Genomic DNA, 21,161 nt, shown 5'->3' on the forward strand with positions numbered 1-21,161 from the left:
TGTAAGATTAAAGATATTTCATAATGATTCCCTGTTTCAATTATTTTGCAGCCTTAAGAGTCTTCATCTCGGCGAAATTTAAATACTGCTAATTTTACAGTAATTATGTGATATCTTCAAATAGATGAAAGATAATCGAAATGTGGAACAAGAGCGCCCAAGACAATATTATTTTACATGAGAAACCGTCATCACGACTCACTTATCTGCTTTCGATTTCGAGCCATTTTGAAAACCGGCATTTATTTTCGCGTTTCTAAACGGCTGAAAACAAAAAGCTACTAGGTGACTTGTGGTAACGGTACCTCATGCAAAATAATATTGTCTAGGGCGCTCTTGTTTCATATTTCAATTATCTTTTATCTATTTGAAGATATCACAAAATTACTGTAAAATTAAAGGTATTTTAATTTCGCCGGGATGAAGACTCTTAATGTATTTGCTTTTCTACCAACTACATCGATATTATTATTTTTTTAAAAAAAAATAACATTTCAGAAAGTTTCCTAAGAGATGTTTCTTTAGTGATTCTTTATATACACCTTTGCATTCTTCCTTTGATCCATCCTAATCATTTAATACCCACAATCATTTTTTTAACCCTTTACAGATGAGTGTGGCATAAACAAAGTCGATTGCACCGCTAAGGATGGGTATGATAGCATAATTTCAAATTTTGCAAACGGGTAAGCAACATGCTCACCGACATAAGAATTTCACGTGTTTTATTACTATATTAATCTACAATAGATTAAAAAGTATGGACCTCTGAAAGTCAGTGGGAGGCAACTGTAGGGGGTACAATATACATGCTTCTACGGATATACAGGGTTTTCATAAAGTATGGACGGATTTAATTCGCTTATAATTTACATAAAAATGCTCATATTGAAATCAAATAAAGTGCAAACGGTAGCGGATGGATTAAATTTTTACCTGTAATCTGCACCAGCTCAGTTCATTCACAGCCACACCTCCAACTGGGCGCCATTTACGTCCACACATTCGCGTAGGCGGCGCTGGAATCCACTCACAGCGTTCCGCCGTGTTTGATCCGAAATGCCCGCCACAGACGCTCTGATTTTGTCCTTTAAGTTCTCCAAACCACTTGGCTTCTTTGCATAAACTTCCGTTTTCACATGACCCCAAAGCCAGAAGTTCCGAGTTCCATGGACCGTCTAGGAATCGATTTCTGTGGGCTGTTGATGATGCTTTCCCTTACCCTGCTCACTGTTGCAGGCGATGTTGGCGGCCTCCCACTTCGAGGACGGTCTAGGACGCTTCCTGTCTCCAAGAACTTAGCATGCCACTTTCGGATTGCACTCTCAGTCGGTGCCGGCTTTTTGAACTCTTTGGTGAACTTTCGACACACCAGAATTGGTGATTTTAGCTCTGCGTACCACAGAATACATTGCGCTTTCTCTTTCACCGACGCCATCTTTGATACGGTAAAAAAAAAAAGTCTTCTCAGAGGAGTCTTTCATTTATTTATTTCTTTAAAAGACACACACACCAATACAGCTTACAACTTACTTTTAACAGTCAACATTGAAACAACAATGGATGGAATTTGGTAAGAAACTAACCCTTGCCCTCCCTCTCCCTCTCTCAACGTGTTCAGAGTTGCCGCTTATCTAACAGTGTTGCCAACTAAATATTTAACCCTTCCGCTACCGTTTGCACTTTATTTGATTTCATTATGAGCATTTTTATGAAAATTATAAGCAAATTAAATCCGTCCAGACTTTATGAAAACCCTGTACATGCGTCCATGCATCCAGCTATATAATGCTTCCATACATGGTTTCCTTATTTCTTTTTAACTAAACAATAAAAGTAGGACTCAAATCTAAAGCAAAACAGTTAGTCTGTTTCATGAACATGGAAAAGATTCTAGACTTTCTCCAAATGAAGGTCCCTGATGTGGTGTATACGCCTCACTTGCACTTAATGTATCAGATAAGACACTCTATGTACTGCAACATAATAAATATTTAGTTAAAATGGTTTATTATTATTATTATTATTATTATTATTATTATTATTATTATTATTATTATTGGTAGAGTACGTAGGGATTCAAAGGATGCAAAGAGTCTATTTCACGAAATGCCAAGGGGTTCACTAGAATCTCCTTTCACTTGCGTATCATTTCACTTCATGTACTAGCAAACTAATTTATTAAATACGGTGTATGGAATAAGTTCTTTGGTATTAAAGAGATACCAAAATGTTTGTTTCATGAAATTGGTTTCTTCGTCATAAGATTGTATTCTGATGCATGCATACTCCTGGATCCCTGTTTTAATTAAATAGAGACTCTGAAAGAAAGCATATTTCATGAACATAGAATATAAGACAACTTTTAGGGAAATTGTGATTAACATGCTTTCATATGATAGGTTGAATACAGGACAGTTGTAGGCATGATTTCATTAGTTGCTTTCTTTCCTCTGACCAAACAATAGGAGTAAGTCTCAAACAAAACAAATAGTTTATTTAATAAAAATAGAAATGATTCTACGAAATTTTGCAGAATAAATATTTTAATTGCATGCGGGGGAAGGATAAGTCAATGTCACTAACATTGACAAACCTATTAGTGGAATTACATATTTCAGTTAATTAAAAAGGAAAAAATGTAACAGATAAGCACGTTATTTGCAAAGAAACTGTATTCTGACGGATAAGATAGAAGATATGAAGAGTACTAAAAGAAGAAAAAACGTATCAAAAGAGTAACGGCGTCACGTGTACGCCACGTAAATGTGTTTGATCTGTACAGCGTGTTTCTCAGTTAATATTAAAACTGGTATTGGTAATAAATTTCTACCACTTCCGGTTTGACGTACGCGTCTTTGGCATGGAAGACCCAGGTTTCATTCTAGGCGGGAGCTCATGTGGTTCGGATTCCTCGTTAATCAATAGGTCCCGTCTCATGTAGCCTCGCTGCTGAATGGGACATTAAACTCAAAATCAAATCAAATCAAATCACTTACGGTTTGAGTAGAAAGATTACAGTGGAGACGGAACATATTCTTGAGACCTTATTTAATTATGAAGAACCGCTTCACGTTGGCTATCACTGTTTCTACTCTTAAAACCGGAAGTGGTTTATTTCTGCCACTTCTGGGTTGAGTAGAGAATGAAGAAAAAAGGAATTTCTTTCTGCCGCATCCTGCACAAAAGATTTAAAAATGAACCTCTTCAGATGTCTTATTTTACATGTCTCTGGACACTTTTGCATGTTAGTGCAGCGATTGATCATACCTTATTTATGATACATACAACCATGCATTCATAGTGCACAGAAACTTTATTATAAACTTACAGCACGAAGGGTAATGCATCCTCTTTTAGGGAAATATATTATAGCAAAGAACAACCACTCAAGAAATGAGTGGATGGTTATACAATATAAACAGTGGTGTATTTAAGGGGAAGCTTTCGGGCTGAAGCCCCTCCCCGGAAATTTTATTACTATTTTATGTAAATGAAATATCTTGCATAATTTTCACATTTACAGGAATAAAGTTAGCAAAGCCCCCCGAAACAAAATCCTAATACGCCCCTGGATGTAAAGGATATTCCTTTAGGAGATAAGATGAAAGTTGTCCAACGGTAGCATATAATAACAAAGTGTGAAAAGAAAGTGTAAGGGATATAGCAGTGACGTGGGACGACGATGAGATTAATGATGGGTTTGAAGTATAGGTGGTTATGTGTGCAGCAGTGTTCAGTGACGAATTTTACTTAGAGTCCATCGAAGTAGTTAAATACCTGTACAAGTATAAAGGAAAGAGCAATCAAGAATGTAACAGTTAATATACATATAGGTATTTCAGAGCAAAAGACGTAAAATCAAATCAAGAAAAAAAGAGAGAACTTGACAATTACAATACGTCACCTGCGTTTGAAATTCGCTGAGCTGTTGGCGGTCAAAGCTCTCGAGATACATAGCTGATGCAACATCCTCCATAAGATTAGCTAATAGCTTGAGGCAATATTGTTCCCTGTTGCATTTGCTGTGGATTATCACAAAGTCCTGATAGATATCGTGCGCAAACATTGCCAGCAATGAATTGTGCACTGACCTATTCAACAAGAAAATCAAGTGAATAGCATTAATATTAAAGAGTAAGTTTACTTTATTTATTTATGTTTATTTTCTTTAAATAAAGTGCAGCGCAGAGATAACTATTATCATGCAGTCTACTTTAATATTTCATTTTCAGAAAGAGAGAATGCTTACTAACAGCCAAGGGCGCCGATTTTCCTGTAACTTTGAGGGGCCCATTCATAAAAAAAAATACATGTAACAATATATATAACAATAAAAATACATATAAAAATATATATTCATTAAAAATACACGGGGGCCCACATGAGTTTTGGGGGGCAGGGCCCCCTCAGCCCCCAGAATCGGCGCTCTTGCTAACAATGGTGGTTTTTGAAGGAAGTTACATCGTTAAAAATTATGTTTTTATCGCTACAAGTTTGTCCTTCCTTAATTCGTAGTGATTAGGGATGCGCACGAGACAAGATGTGTGGCTGTCTCGTCTCGAAAATGTGCTGTAAAAGTGATGTCTCGACTCGAAAAATGTATATTTTTCTATTGGAAAAGCCGTGTCTCGACTCGAATTTTGTCAGGAAAATTCTGTCTCGACTCGTCTCGTGCGCATCCCTAGTAGTGATACAGTTATATCATATTTACCAACGTGACTTCCCTCAAGAACCACCCTGCTTAGTACTTTTATATTTCCCCTTCGTTTACTTACCCTTGGTTTGCAAATTTTGGTAGTGAAGAGAAAATTTTAATAGACCATGTATAAGAAGAAACGTAATGTATCTTACTCAATAATCACCATGGGGAGCACGATAGTTCAGTGGTAGAGCGCTTACTTCTGGTACGTGGGGTCCCTGATTCGATCCCTGGTCAAGTAAGTTTGTGGTGGAGAACATCGTGTCCATGAGTTTTCTCGGCGTATTCCCACATTCTCATTCCACCAATTTTTCCATCATGATTCACTTGCCTTAATCATCAATCTCACTTAGCCAAAAAGGGCATAAAAGTGGGATGTTAAACTGAAACATTTCACTTCAATAATCACCGCTAATTATAAAAAAAAAATAATATCTTTCAATTACCCTATTCATATATACCTTCTACAGACTGAATACTGTGATTGTACTGTTATTGAAACTTACAGTAAATTTTCGTTTTAACAGATTTTTTGACTTATATCAGAGTATTTCTTTGTCACAACTCGAAAATTAAAGGATTGTGAATGGTGGAGGCCATCTCCACTCGCGACAAAATTTGATATAACATTGAGTATTTCTAAAAGAATGATGTTCATTAAACCAATAAAACATGTGTTCAATATCTCATCGAGCATAGCATGTGTGGGGCTCCCAGATTTCTGGATTTATATATAAAAAAAAAGAAAAGAAAAAAGAAAAAGAAAAGAAAACGAGATACTTTATAAAAAATTTAAAGTATATTAATAACTACTATATACTGAATATACAGTATATACAGTCTACAGAGTTTAGAGTGTATAGAGTGCATTCAATATACAGTGTAGAGTATATTCAGGGGTGCCCACAAAGGGAGGCTATGACGCAAACTGCGTCATTGAAATATTTGGGGGATTAAAAATCTATATAAATATGTTTGAAGGGAGTGTAAAAATTAATCGAAAAGATTTTTTTCATGGAAGAACACCTACGGATAGAGAATTGAGGGGGGGTGCGTCATGGACATGAGGGGGGTGGGCACCACTGGTATATTCAATTTAAAAGTAAAATCTGAACAAAGCAAATCACTTTAATAAACAATAGTGTTACAGTATAATTTATTAAAAATGGTTTGCTTCGGTCAGATTTTATTTTTAATTAGGACAAAGAAGTTACAATGCTAGACTGAACGGCATTCATCCTAGGTCAACACTCACTAAAACCGAATGACAGAGAGTAGATTATTTCTATCATTTGAGTATCAATGATTAATGAAGAGGGATTTCTTAAATGTTACATCATATTAACTTGTGTTTTGGAGGGAAACTCAGGCACTTGAAGTATCGAACAATTCTTGGAGGGACACTTCATCAAATTCCAAAATTGTTCTGGCTAAACCGGCACGTCTGGGAGCGCTAAATATATATCATTAGAAAGATCAGCTCTCAAGTCTGAAATTCATTATCAACAGTTTTGTTGACACTTACTCCAGGGTCATTCTCTGTAGTTTACAAAATGGCGTATTTTCATAGATCTGGATTGGCCGTATTACAGATGATGATAGGAACCGTCTACCATGACAAGATTCTGCCGACTCTGAGAATCGTGTGATTTCTTTCTTTTAAAGGCTCCTTAAAGACATAGTTCACATTATTATCTTGATATGTAAATAACAGCTTAAGCAAAGAATATATTCAGGATGTCCACGTGGGGACCAGTAGGGTCACAACTATCATCACATTACTTTGTATCAATTTGGGTCACATCCTTGAATTCCTATTGGGTGTTCCTTAAGAGTTTGTACGCATCCAGGCTGTGTACAATATTTTTGTATGGACACTGCCTGCATTCAATTAAAGTAATACGCAAAGTAGTAAACAGTTGTGTTCTATTTCAGGAGATTTTATTGGATCTTTGGATGTGTACTTTTTAAATAAATAAGTTATTACGAAATAAATACAAACATTATTTAAAAAGTAGTAAACAAGGAACCAAGACAACATGATAATTAATCAACTACCGTTGAGTTCATTTTTCTAGTCGCTGCCTTAATCTAGATTTTTGGGTAATTCAAATTTTGGACACACTGTAATTTCTACGGATGGCAACACTGATAATTTTTCCGATTCGTATTTTCGGATGTATAATACCATTATCTATTATTGTGGTAAGTTACATTTCATTATCTCTTTTCACTTACGAAAAACGGGCAAAAGAAACTTTGTTAGCTTTTCAAAAATATTTAGTAGTCTGCCCCCTTAACTATTTCCTTATGGAAGTAGATAACCAACTTTTCTTTTTCTACCCATTGTTGTTCCAAGTTTTTAATCATAACTGGCACATTATGATTTAGGAATTCGATTTCTAGAGTGCATCTATCGCCATTTAGCCCGTCATGTATTAGGGATGATGTCCCTCGGCAGGTACACTATCCGGGGAAAGGGAAGGAGGAAGGACGAAAGGATTGGAGAAGGAAGGAAGCGGACTGGGACCTAAAGTTAGGTACCACCCTGGCATTTGCCTGGTGTGAATGAGGAAAACCAAGGAAAGCTTCATTCATGATGGTTGGCCTAAAAAAGTTTTCTACACTTTCTCGACGGAGTGCCCACACCGAGAATCGAATTCGGGACCGCTCACACGAAAGGTGAAAGCGTTAGCGAATACCCTACGCGGGCCTACACGTAACTGGCACATGTTGTAACTGTAGATGTTCCTACAAAGAGTTCTGTCTGTAAATCATGAAACTCCTCTGGCTAAAGAAGTCGGTATGCCTTGGAAATTCCACACCTCTGTCGTTTAGATCTAACCAAAGACTATAAACTGTTTCATCTTGTCAAAATTCTCGCAGAAGAAACAGCACACTCAATCCACAAAAACCGGGAAATTTGGGACAAAATGTTGAAAACAAGCAACAAAAGAAACTGAAATAGGAAATAAAGAGAGGACTAGAAACAGATTAAGGAAATAAAAGAGTAAAGAGCTGAAAAAGAAAAAAAGTTGCTGGAAAATTCTGGAAGAAGCATTTGACACCTCCGGTATTTTTCAGTTCTCTAGTTCGGACAGCTGGTATTTTATAGCTTTGGTCTAAAAGAAAACACTGCGCAACTAAGAATCCTAACCCTGGATATCACTATCTGTAGTTCTAATTTAAAATTTATTTATATAGTAAATTATAAAAATGCATTTGCTATTTCACATCTAGAATCCATTACCTTTTATCCCCATTATATAATGAGAAAAGCTCATCAAAATATTCCTCCTGAAAATATATTTGGATGGTTGTATTGTCCGTTACTTCTTTTTCTTCTTCTTCCAATAGTTCAGATACGAGGATCGACCATTGAATCTGCAATAGTATACATATTATTTAATAACAGGAAGATTTTCAACATAAGCAGAACACAATGTATAGCAGAACACAATGTATAGTTTTAAGATTACAATAGTGTTAACATGAATTCGTGGTATGTCTCTGTATGATTACATAAGTGTGACTTCAAGTGGTTTCTCCATTATTATTGCAAGGTCTCCGACTCAAATTATATTCAGGGTTTCCTTTAATATCATTAAAGTCCTGTGTTAAACCGAAAGTCATTGTCTCATATAGCCTCGGTGATGAAAGAATATTAAACTCTACAAATTTTACTTTTGTTAAAGTTATGAATTCGTCACCAATAATGAGTATGCATAGTTTAAAGCAACTTCTGTCAACAACTTTGGAATGAGACAACCGAATTTAATTAATATGTGAGTCAAGATGGCCCGCACAAATTGCAAATTCGAATGAAAACGGTATCAAAAATTTGTATCCAATATGCACCAATTTGTACCACCAAAATTAGAATTGGTACCCCTACCAATTTTGACAAAATTGAACTTTTGATGGCGGGCCAGCTTGACGTCAAGCTGGCCCGCACAATTTATCTTTCTTTCCAATTCGAATCAAAACGGTACCAAAAATCTGTACCCGATATGTACCAATTTGTACCACCAAAATTAAAATTTGTATCCCAACGAATTTAAGAAAATCAGAAATTCGATGGCGGGCCAGCTTGACGTCAAGTTGGCCCGCACAATTTATTTTTCTTTCCAATTCGAACCAAGACAGTACTGAAAATTTGTACCGAATATGTACGAATTTGTACCACCAAAATTAGAATTTGTACCCCTATCAATTTCAGAAAATTAGTGGTCCCGCGTAGAGTAGTTGCTAAAACTCTCGCCTTCGGTGCGAGCGGTCTCGGCTTCGATTCCCAGTGGGGCACTCGGTCGAAAAAGTGTTTAACGCTTTTTCAGGACAGCCACCTTGAATGAGGTTTTCCTGGGTTTTCCTCATTCACACCAGGTAAATGCCGTGGTGTTACCTAACTTATAGGTCCCAGGCCAGGTCCCTTCCTTCACCAGTTCTTTCTTTCTTCCCTTTTCCCGGATAGTGTGATCGCCTGGAGCGTCATCCCTCAAAACGAGACGGGCTAAATGGCCATAGATGCCGAAAGCCCAGAAATCTAAGTCCTAAATCCCTTGAGAAAATTAGAACTTTTGATTGCGGGCAGCATCACGTCAAGCTGGCCCGCACAATTTATTTTTCTTTTCAAATCAAACCAAAACGTTACCAAAACTTTATACCAATTTGTACCATCAAAATTAGAATTTGTACCCCCCACCAGTTTCGAAGAATTTGAATTTTTGATGGCAGCTCAAATTGATGTTAAGGTTGTCCCTGCAATTTATTCTTCTTTCCATTACGAATCAAAGGGTACGAAAAATTTGCACTCAGTATGTACCAATTTTTAACACAAGATTATAATTTCTACCCCACCAATTTCGAGAAATTTGGATTTTTGAAGGCTGATCAAGCAGATCTGCACAACCTATTATTCTTTTCAATTCGGATAAAAATGGTATCAACAATTTGTACCGAATATGTACTAATTTGTACTATCAAAATTGGAATTTGGAGCCATACCAATTTCGAGAAATTTGAATTTTTGAAGGCGGCCAGATTGGCGTTAAGCTGACCCCCACAACTTATCATTCTTTCCAATTCGAAGAAATGCGCTACCAATAATTTGTACCCATTATATATCAATTTATACCACGAAATTTGAATTTGTTGCCCCCGCCAATTTCGAGAAATCTGAATTTTTAATGGCAGGCTGGCTTTACGTCAATTGGCTCGCACATGTTATTTTTCTTTTCAATTCGAATCAAAAAGGTACCAAAAATTTGTACCCAATATGTAGCCATTTGTAGCACCAAAATGAAATTTATACCCCGCAACAATTTAGCGAAATTTGAGTTTTTATTGCTAGGGCCAACTTGATGTCAAAATTTGGCTTTCGCGATACATTTCTTTTACAAATTGGCATTTAAATGTTACCAAGAATTTGTACCAAATATGTACCAATTTGTACCATCAAATTAGAATTTGTATCCCCATCAGTTTTTAAAAATTAAATTTTCATTGCGGTCTCGGCGGGCAGACGAAACCCTTTTTTTTCACATTCGAATCGAACGAGCATGCATAACCAGATTTCCCTTGAATTTGTAAAAACGGCACGAAAATTTTGCATATAACTTGCTTCAGCAAAATCATGTACGAATAAAGGTTAGAGATTGTTATTCAACTAGCAGGAAACTTGTCACCAAGTCAAATCCTAGAGCGCAAGGTCTTGTTTAGAATTCAAATGAACATTGTCAAAAAAATTTTTTTTTGACAATTTGTAACAAGAAGCGGGAAATTGTACCTGCGCCAATTCAATAAATTTGACTTGTTTACTAAATAAGTGAATCTATTTGATGTCAAGGTAGCACAATCGTATTTTTTGTTTTAAGTTCGACGTCAGCACTATGCAAACGAATGTTTGACTGGTTCCATTCAACATTTTTACTCTGGTGCTTATTATTGATGATGACTGAACTTGTCTCAATTTCTATCAGCAAAATTAGAATTTAGATTGTTATCGAAACGGAGATATGATTGGATGGTGACGACTTCACAGCAAACTGATCCCCTGAACGAGTTCTATAATAAAAATTAGTATTCTCCATGATCAAAGACGGTTGGGGAAAGGAATCACCCACCCATAAAATATTTTGGGGTCCTTAACATGTGTAGATATTTGACCCTCTCTCCCACAACCAAGTTGTACAAAACCCAATGCTATCTATTTAATCTACTGTCTACGAATTGTTTTGTGATAATGGTTTCCTTTATTGTTTCTAGCACTCTCGAAAGAATACCATCGTCAGCTAGCTTGATCCACCATAAAATATTCAAATTTCTCGAAATTGTTGGGGTTACAAATTCTAATTTTGGTGGTACAAATTGGTACATATTTGTTACAAATTTTTGGTACCGTTTTGATTCGAATTGGAAAGAAAAATATGTCGGACAGGCAAATTCAAATTTCTGGAAATTGGTGGAGGTACAAATTCTAACTTTCGTTGTACAAATTGGCGCATATTGGGTAGAAATGTTTGTAATACAGTATTTTGATTCAAATTGGAATGAAAAATAAGTTCTGCGGGATATCTTGACCCGCCACGAAAAATTCAAATTTGTCGAAATTAGTGGGGGTACAAATTCTAATTCTGGTTGTTCATATTAGTACATATTGAGTACAAATTTTAGTAACCGTTTTGATTCGAATTAGAAAAAAATAAGTTGGACGGGCAAGCTTTATCCACCAACAAAAATTCAAATTTCTGGAAATTCATGGAGGTACAAATTCTAATTTTCGTTGTACAAATTGGTGCATATTGCGTACAAATTTTTGGTAATATTTTGATTCGAATTGGAATAAAAAAATAAGTTGTGCAGGCCAGCTTTACCCGCCAATAAACATTCAAATTCCTCGAAATTAATATTGGTAAACATTTTAATTTTGATGGTAAAAATTGGTACATATTGAGTACAAATATTTGGTACGGATTTTATTCAAAAGGAAAGAAATAAGTTGTGAAGGTCCGCTTAACATCAACCAGGCCAGCCATCAAAATTATTAATTTTCCGAAAGTGGTAGGGGTACAAATTCTAATTTTGGTTCGAATTAGAAATACAAATAGTCAAGCCGGCTCGCCAACAAAACATCAAGCTGGCCTGCCATCAAAAAATCATTGTTTTCGAAATTGGTAGGAGTACAAATTCTAATTTTGGTGGGGGCCGCGGTGGCTCAGTGGTAGAGCGTTCACCTCTGATGCTTGGGGTCCCGGGTTCGATCCCAGCCCCCGCCAAGTGAACTTTGTGGTGGACAAACACCGTGTGCGTGGGTTTTCTCGGGGTTCTCCCGTTTCCTCCCACTTTCTTCATTCCACCATTTCATTCATTACTCATCATCACCGTCTCCTTTAGCCTAACCGGCATAACCGTGGGACGTAAAACTCAAAGATTTCATTTCATTTCTAATTTTGGTGGTACAAATTCGTACATATTGGGTACAAATTTTAGGTATCATCTTGCTTCGAATTGGAAAGAAAAAAAGTTATGCGGGCCAGCTTGACGTCAAGCTGGCCTGCCATAAAAAATTGAAATTTGTCAAAATTGGTAGGGGTACATATTCTAATTTTGGTGGTACAAATTGGTACATATTGGGTACAAATTTTTGATAGCGTTTTCATTCGAATTTGCAATTTGTGTGGGCCAGCTTGACTCTCATTAATTAATTGGACTGGATTTGAGTTCAGCGTCTCTTTCAGCAGCAAAACGATATGAGACGTGGCCCTACAGCTAAACGTGGGATCCAAACCACATGAGCTCTCACTGAGTATCGAATCCGAATATCCTGCACAGAAAGCGAGTTCGCTAACCATATAGCCCAAATTTGTATACAAGATTTAACTTCTTTTGTAAACTGAACAATAATCAAATTTGCTAATTCGTTTGGAAGTGAGAAACAAACGAAATCAGTGGCGTACCCAAGGAAGGTCGGGATTTTAAATTCAGTAATGAAATAAATGAAAGTTATAGCGGGGCAGAGGAAGTTAGTTGTATCACTGCTTTTAATCCACACATATACTGTGGGTGGACATTCAGAAGTCCTAAACGGCACAAGTCCTAAAAATATAGGCACAAGACCTCAATTTTAGGTCTTGTGCCGTTTAAGACTTGTGCATTTTAGGGCTTCTGCCGTTTAGGAGTGCTGCTGTTTAGGACTTCTGCCGTTTAGGACTTGTGCCGTGAAATGATTTTTAGCACTTGTGCCGTTTAGGACCTGTACCGCGAAATGATTTTTAGCTCTTGTGCCGTTTAGGACTTGTGTCTTTAGGTCTTGTGCCTTTTTCATTCACTTGCTTTAGTTCTGAAATTCGCCACCACCACACGAAATTGCGACGATGCAGCAACTAGTAGGGATAATGTTACGAACGTAGCTAATTCCAACGGTAACAGCTATATTTATACTACTACGATTATTATTCTCATGATCTGTTCTGCACTTATACACGAATTACATAATATAACCTATTTCATTCTAAGAATTAATTATATAATTGGTTAAGAAATTCGTTTCTTTCAAATAGAGATAATCCCAAGACAAATTCCTTTAAAAAAAGAATTAAATAAAAATGATTAAAAAGCATAATTTACCAGACTTTTGAAACCAACCAAACATTCAAAATTGCAATATATACTGTGTGGAGTGTATTTTATTAAGAGTAGGAAAAAGTTCACCAACGTTTACTTAATTAGGACAAAAGCTCACTAGACATTTCACGAGTAAACATTAAATACCGATTGTATACATTAAGAACGCAGTAAATTTAAAATTGAACAAAGAACATTTATTATGCAATACAGTTACTATATTTCACAGTATATGTATAAGCAAAAGAAAAATCAACAAATAACGCTAAATTACTAATGTAATATGCAATACAATACGTTTGCAGAAACTACTACATAGTCATTTAGGGGTGTAGCCTGCAAAATTTTCCAGGTGGCAGGCTTTTTATATATGAAAAGCAAACAAAAAGTTTATTTCCAGATTACGAAAGCTTCAATAATTCAATTTCTGCCTAATCTTTGGAGGTGGGGAATTCTGTACAGGGAGGGATTTCTTCTATGAATTATTTCTTCTTAATTGTGAGAGATTCTGTAAGAAGAATAACTATTTCTTCAGGTTTCATCATAAATTTTAAATGTTATTCTAATTGTTCTTCTCGGAAAAATGAGTAGATACAGTTTTGTTATTAGCATTATTATTCACATATATTTTAGTAAAAATGAATCTGATTTTTTAAATACCTTCAGAGAAATGGAAAATTGATTGACACAGTTGCAAGAAAGTCGTTTGACATTGTAACTGAAACAAACATAAAACAAACTTAATTCGGTCTAATATAAAGTAATTTCAAAACAAAATTTTTCTCAGTTTTCCAGTAATTCATGTCCAACATGCTAAGGTTAGCAGTAAATAAAAGGTATCATATTTCACATCCCCAAGACATGTTTGGCCATACATTAAACAAATAATCCAAGAGGGTGCATAAGACGGCGCTTATCCCCGATTATCTGACTTCTTGATTTGGTTGGAACTCTATAAAAAACATAGAAGTATTTGAATGTGTGATATTGATATTTTGTATTGGTGCTATTTACAAGCTTGTACATTGACAATATAAATATGAGAATAGAAGTATGTTATCGCATATAGTATAGAATTATGTATAGAACACAAATCAGCTGATAAAGTGATGCTGAAAAAGGAGTTGTGATGTATATACAAGACTAAGGCTCTTTCTTAAGGTCTTCCTTATGCGTTCTCTTGCATTGTTTACTTAATATGTGGCCAAACATCTCTTGAGGATGCGAACTGTGACACATTTTACGTACTGAGAGCCTTAGCATGTTGGAAATGAACTTCTGGAAAACTGAATAAAATTTTGATGTAAAATGACTTTATATTAGGCCAAATTAGGTTTGTTTTATGTACGTTTCAGTCACAATGTCAGACGGCTTTCCTGCACCTGAATCAATGAGTTTTCCATTTCCCTGCAGGTGTTAAAAAATTACATTCATTTTTACTAAAGTAGATGTGAATAACACTGCGAATGACAGAACTGTATCCTAGTCATTTTTCCGAAAATAACAAGTAGAATAACATCTAAAATTTATGATGAAACTTAAAGATATGGTTATTCTTCTCACAGATTTTGTTAGAATTACTAAACAGACTATTACGAATGCAGGACAAATCCAAGAGGACAAGACCTTGAAAATTCTGACAAAATGAATTAAAATCAAGAGACAGAATCATAGGCGCAGCCTAATAAAAGGATGATAATTATTTTCTTCAACTGTCACACACCTTTGACAGAGGGTGGGGCGAAGAAGACTACAGCTGATAGACCGTAGGGATTCTAGCAGACATTTGTCCGCAGACAAAACGAAATTTCCCAGGGTTGCCAGTATACATTTCAAATGTGTACTATCAAAACCAATTAAGGTACTTCTAGTGCAATGTCAATAACGATTCACGTCTATAACTTAATATGCACATAATATGGTAACATGTATAATATCTAATTTAATTTTCATATATATAGCGATTAATTTTTCAGAAAATAACAGCAAAATATTGCCTCAATAAAAGGTAAAAAACGTACAGTGCCAATTTTAAAATTAATAATCTAATAATTTTATATTCATCTACAGGGTCCCCACTTACAGTTTATCACCATATAAAAGTGCGATATGTATATCTCTATAAAATATGTACGAGGAAAATACACTAATTTTTCAGATAAATATGAGCAAAATATTCCCTCAAATAAAGCTGAAAAACGACCAGTGCCAACTTTAAAATTAATTAACTAATACTTTACTATTCTTCTACAGGGTCCCCACTTACAGTTTATCAAATATAAAAGTGGGATATGTATATCTCTGTAAAATATGTACGAGGAAAATACACTAATTTTTCAGATAAATATGAGCAAAATATTCCCTCAAATAAAGCTGAAAAACGACCTGTGCCAACTTTAAAATTAATTAACTAATAATTTTATATTCATCTACAGGGTCCCCACTTACAGTTTATCACCATATAAAAGTGGGATATGTATATCTCTATAAAATATGTACGAGGAAAATACACTAATTTTTCAGATAAATATGAGCAAAATATTCCCTCAAATAAAGCTGAAAAACGACCAGTGCCAACTTTAAAATTAATTAACTAATAATTTTATATTCATCTACAGGGTCCCCACTTACAGTTTATCACCATATAAAAGTGGGATATGTATATCTCTACAAAATATGTACGAGGAAAATACACTAATTTTTCAGATAAATATGAGCAAAGTATTCCATCAAATAAAGCTGAAAAACGACCAGTGCCAACTTTAAAATTAATTAACTAATAATTTTATATTCATCTACAGGGTCCCCACTTACAGTTTATCACCATATAAAAGTGGGATATGTATATCTCTTAAACTATGAACGAGGAAAATACACTAATTTTTCAGATAAATATGAGCAAAATATTCCCTCAAATAAAGCTAAAAAACGACGAGTGCCAACTTTAAAATTAATTAACTAATAATTTTATATTCATCTACAGGGTGCCCACTTACAGTTTATCACCATATAAAAGTGGGATATGTATATCTCTACAAAATATGTACGAGGAAAATACACTAATTTTTCAGATAAATATGAGCAAAATATTCCATCAAATAAAGCCGAAAAACGACCAGTGCCAACTTTAAAATTAATTAACTAATAATTTTATATTCATCTACAGGGTCCCCACTTACAGTTTATCACCATATAAAAGTGGGATATGTATATGTCTTCAAACTATGAACGAGGAAAACACACTAATTTTTCAGATAAATATGAGCAAAATATTCCCTCAAATAAAGCTGAAAAACGACCAGTGCCAACTTTAAAATTAATTAAATGATACTTTACTATTCTTCTACAGGGTCCCCCATTTACAGTTTATCACCATATAAAGGTGGGATATGTATATCTCTTCAAACTATGAACGAGGAAAATACACTAATTTTTCAGATAAATATGAGCAAAATATTCCCTCAAATAAAGCTGAGAAACGACCAGTGCCAACTTTAAAATTAATTAACTAATAATTTTATATTCATCTACAGGGTCCCCACTTACAGTTTATCACCATATAGAAGTGGGATATGTATATCTCTTCAAACTATGAACGAGGAAAATACACTAATTTTTCAGATAAATATGAGCAAAATATTCCATCAAATAAAGCTGAAAAACGACCAGTGCCAACTGTAAAATTAATTAACTAATACCTTACTATTCTTCTACAGGGTCCCCACTTACAGTTTATCACCATATAAAAGCGGGATATGTATATCTCTTCAAACTATCAACGAGGAAAATACACTAATTTTTCAGATATATATGAGCCAAATATTCCATCAAATAAAGCTGAAAAACGACCAGTGCCAACTTTAAAATTAATTAACTAATACTTTACTATTCTTCTACAGGTCCCCACTTACAGTTTATCACCATATAAAAGTGGGATATGTATATCTCTATAAAATATGTACGAGGAAAATACACTAATTTTTCAGATAAATTTGAGAAAATATTCCCTCAAATAAAGCTGAAAAACGACCAGTGCCAACTTTAAAATTAATTAACTGATACTTTACTATTCTTCTACAGGGTCCCCACTTACAGTTTATCACCATATAAAAGTGGGATATGTATATCTCTTCAAACTATGAACGAGGAAAATAAACTACTTTTTCAGATAAATATGAGCAAAATATTCCCTCAAATAAAGCTGAAAAACGACCTGTACCAACTTTAAAATTAATTAACTAATAATTTTATATTCATCTACAGGGTCGCCACTTACAGTTTATCACCATATAAAAGTGGGATATGTATATCTCTTCAAACTATGATCGAGGAAAATACACTAATTTTTCAGATAAATATGAGCAAAATATTCCATCAAATAAAGCTGAAAAACGACCAGTGCCAACTGTAAAATTAATTAACTAATACCTTACTATTCTTCTACAGGGCCCCACTTACAGTTTATCACCATATAAAAGCGGGATATGTATATCTCTTCAAACTATGAACGAGGAAAATACACTAATTTTTCAGATAAATATGAGCCAAATATTCCATCAAATAAAGCTGAAAAACGACCAGTGCCAACTTTAAAATTAATTAACTAATACTTTACTATTCTTCTACAGGGTCCCCACTTACAGTTTATCACCATATAAAAGTAGGATATGTATATCTCTATAAAATATGTACAGGAAAATACACTAATTTCTCAGATAAATTTGAGCAAAATATTCCCTCAAATAAAGCTGAAAAACGACCAGTGCCAACTTTAAAATTAATTAACTGATACTTTACTATTCTTCTACAGGGTCCCCACTTAGAGTTTATCACCATATAAAAGTGGGATATGTATATCTCTTCAAACTATGAACGAGGAAAATACACTACTTTTTCAGATAATTATGAGCAAAATATTCCCTCAAATAAAGCTGAAAAACGACCTGTACCCACTTTAAAATTAATTAACTAATAATTTTATATTCATCTACAGGGTCGCCACTTACAGTTTATCACCATATAAAAGTGGGATATGTATATCTCTACAAAATATGTACGATTAAAATACACTAATTTTTAGATAAATATGAGCAAAATATTCCCTCAAGTAAAATCTAAAAAAAGACCACTGCCAACTTTAAAATTAATTAACTACAAATTTTATATTCATCTACAGGGTCCCCACTTACAGTTTATTACCATATAAAAGTGGGATATGTATATCTTTACAAAATATGTACCAGGAAAATACACTAATTTTTCAGATATATATGAGCAAAATATTCCCTCAAATAAAGCTGAAAAACTACCACTGCCAACTTTAAAATTAATTAACTAATAATTTTATATTCATCTACGGGGTCCCCACTTACAGTTTATCACCATATAAAAGTGGGATATGTATATCTCTTCAAACTATGAACGAGGAAAATACACTAATTTTTCAGATAAATATGAGCAAAATATTCCATCAAATAAAGCTGAAAAACGACCAGTGCCAACTTTAAAATAAATTAACTAATACTTTACTATTCTTCTACAGGGTCCCCACTTACAGTTTATCACCATATAAAAGTGGGATATGTATATCTCTTCAAACTATGAACGAGGAAAATACACTAATTTTTCAGATAAATATGAGCAAAATATTCCATCAAATAAAGCTGAAAAACGACCAGTGCCAACTTTAAAATTAATTAACTAATACTTTACTATTCTTTAACAGGGTCCCCACTTACAGTTTATCACCATATAAAAGTGGCATATGTATATCTCTATAAAATATGTACGAGGAAAATACACTAATTTTTCAGATAAATATGAGCAAAGTATTCCCTCAAATAAAGCTGAAAAACGACCTGTGCCAACATTAAAGTTAATTAACTAATAATTTTATATTCAGCTACAGGGTCCCCACTTACAGTTTATCACCATATAAAAGTGGGATATGTATATCTCTTCAAACTATGAACGAGGAAAATACACTAATTTTTCAGATAAATATAAGCAAAATATTCCATCAAATAAAGCTGAAAAACGACCAGTGCCAACTTTAAAATTAATTAACTAATACTTTACTATTCTTCTACAGGGTCCCCACTTACAGTTTATCACCATATAAAAGTGGGATATGTATATTTCTTCAAACTATGAACGAGGAAAATACACTAATTTTTCAGATAAATATGAGCAAAATATTCCATCAAATAAAGCTAAAAAACGACCAGTGCCAACTTTAAAATTAATTAACTAATAATTTTATATTCATCTACAGGGGCCCCACTTACAGTTTATCACCATATAAAAGTGGGATATGTATATCTCTACAAAATATGTACGATTAAAATACACTAATTTTTCAGATAAATATGAGCAAAATATTCCCTCAAGTAAAATCTAAAAAAAGACCACTGCAAACTTTAAAATTAATTAACTACAAATTTTATATTCATCTACAGGGTCCCCACTTCCAGTTTATCACCATATAAAAGTGGGATATGTATATCTCTATAAAATATGTACGAGGAAAATACACTAATTTTTCAGATAAATATGAGCAAAATATTCCATCAAATAAAGCTGAAAAACGACCAGTGCCAACTTTAAAATTAATTAACTGATACTTTACTATTCTTCTACAGAGTCCCCACTTACAGTTTATCACCATATAAAAGTGGGATATGTATATCTCTTCAAACTATGAACGAGGAAAATACACTAATTTTTCAGATAAATATGAGCAAAATATTCCATCAAATAAAGCTAAAAAACGACCAGTGCCAACTTTAAAATTAATTAACTAATACTTTACTATTCTTCTACAGGGTCCCCACTTACAGTTTATCACCATATAAAAGTGGGATATGTATATCTCTATAAAATATGTACGAGGAAAATACACTAATTTTTCAGATAAATATGAGCAAAATATTCCATCAAATAAAGCTGAAAAACGACCAGTGTCAACTTTAAAATTAACAAACTGATACTTTACTATTCTTCTACAGGGTCCCCACTTACAGTTTATCACCATATAAAAGTGGGATATGTATATCTCTTCAAACTATGAACGAGGAAAATACACTAATTTTTCAGATAAATATGAGCAAAATATTCCCTCAAATAAAACTGAAAAACGACCAGTGCCAACTTTAAAATTAATTAACTAATAATTTTATATTCATCTACAGGGTCCCCACTTACAGTTTATTACCATATAAAAGTGGGATATGTATATCTCTACAAAATATGTACGAGGAAAATACACTAATTTTTCAGATAAATATGAGCAAAATATTCCCTCAAGTAAAATCTAAAAAAAGACCACTGCCAACTTTAAAATTAATTAACTACAAATTTTATATTCATTTACAGGGTCCCCACTTACAGTTTATCACCATATAAAAGTGGGATATGTATATCTCTTCAAAATATGTAAGAGGAAAATACACTAATTTTTCAGATAAATATGAGCAAAATATTCCCTCAAATAAAGCTGAAAAACGACCAGTGCCAACTTTAAAATTAATTAACTGATACTTTACTATTCTTCTACAGGGTCCCCACTTACAGTTTATCACCATATAAAAGTGGGATATGTATATCTCTTCAAACTATGAACGAGGAAAATACACTAATTTTTCAGATAAATATGAGCAAAATATTCCATCAAATAAAGCTGAAAAACGACCAGTGCCAACTTTAAAATTAATTAACTAATACTTTACTATTCTTCTACAGGGTCCCCACTTACAGTTTATCACCATATAAAAGTGGGATATGTATATCTCTTCAAACTATGAACGAGGAAAGTACACTAATTTTTCAGATAGATATG

At 34.0% G+C, this 21,161-nt stretch overlaps 1 protein-coding gene across 3 annotated transcripts in view; it reads right to left on the minus strand.

Annotated features, from left to right (window-relative positions):
• Positions 1–21,161, minus strand: part of LOC145672635 (neprilysin-2-like) — a 158,082-nt gene that overhangs the window by 47,920 nt on the left and 89,001 nt on the right. For all 3 annotated transcript variants that reach the window (XM_081741808.1, XM_081741803.1, XM_081741797.1), the window contains exons 9-10: positions 7,953–8,086; positions 3,908–4,094 (exon numbers count right to left, since the gene is read on the minus strand). In XM_081741808.1, coding sequence (XP_081597934.1) covers positions 3,908–4,094; positions 7,953–8,086 — 321 coding nt within the window. The remainder of the gene's footprint in view (positions 1–3,907; positions 4,095–7,952; positions 8,087–21,161) is intronic.

This window comes from Thermobia domestica, chromosome 2 (assembly GCF_964235325.1).
Source record: "Thermobia domestica chromosome 2, izTheDome1.hap1.1, whole genome shotgun sequence".
Taxonomy (NCBI): Eukaryota; Metazoa; Arthropoda; class Insecta; order Zygentoma; family Lepismatidae; genus Thermobia; species Thermobia domestica.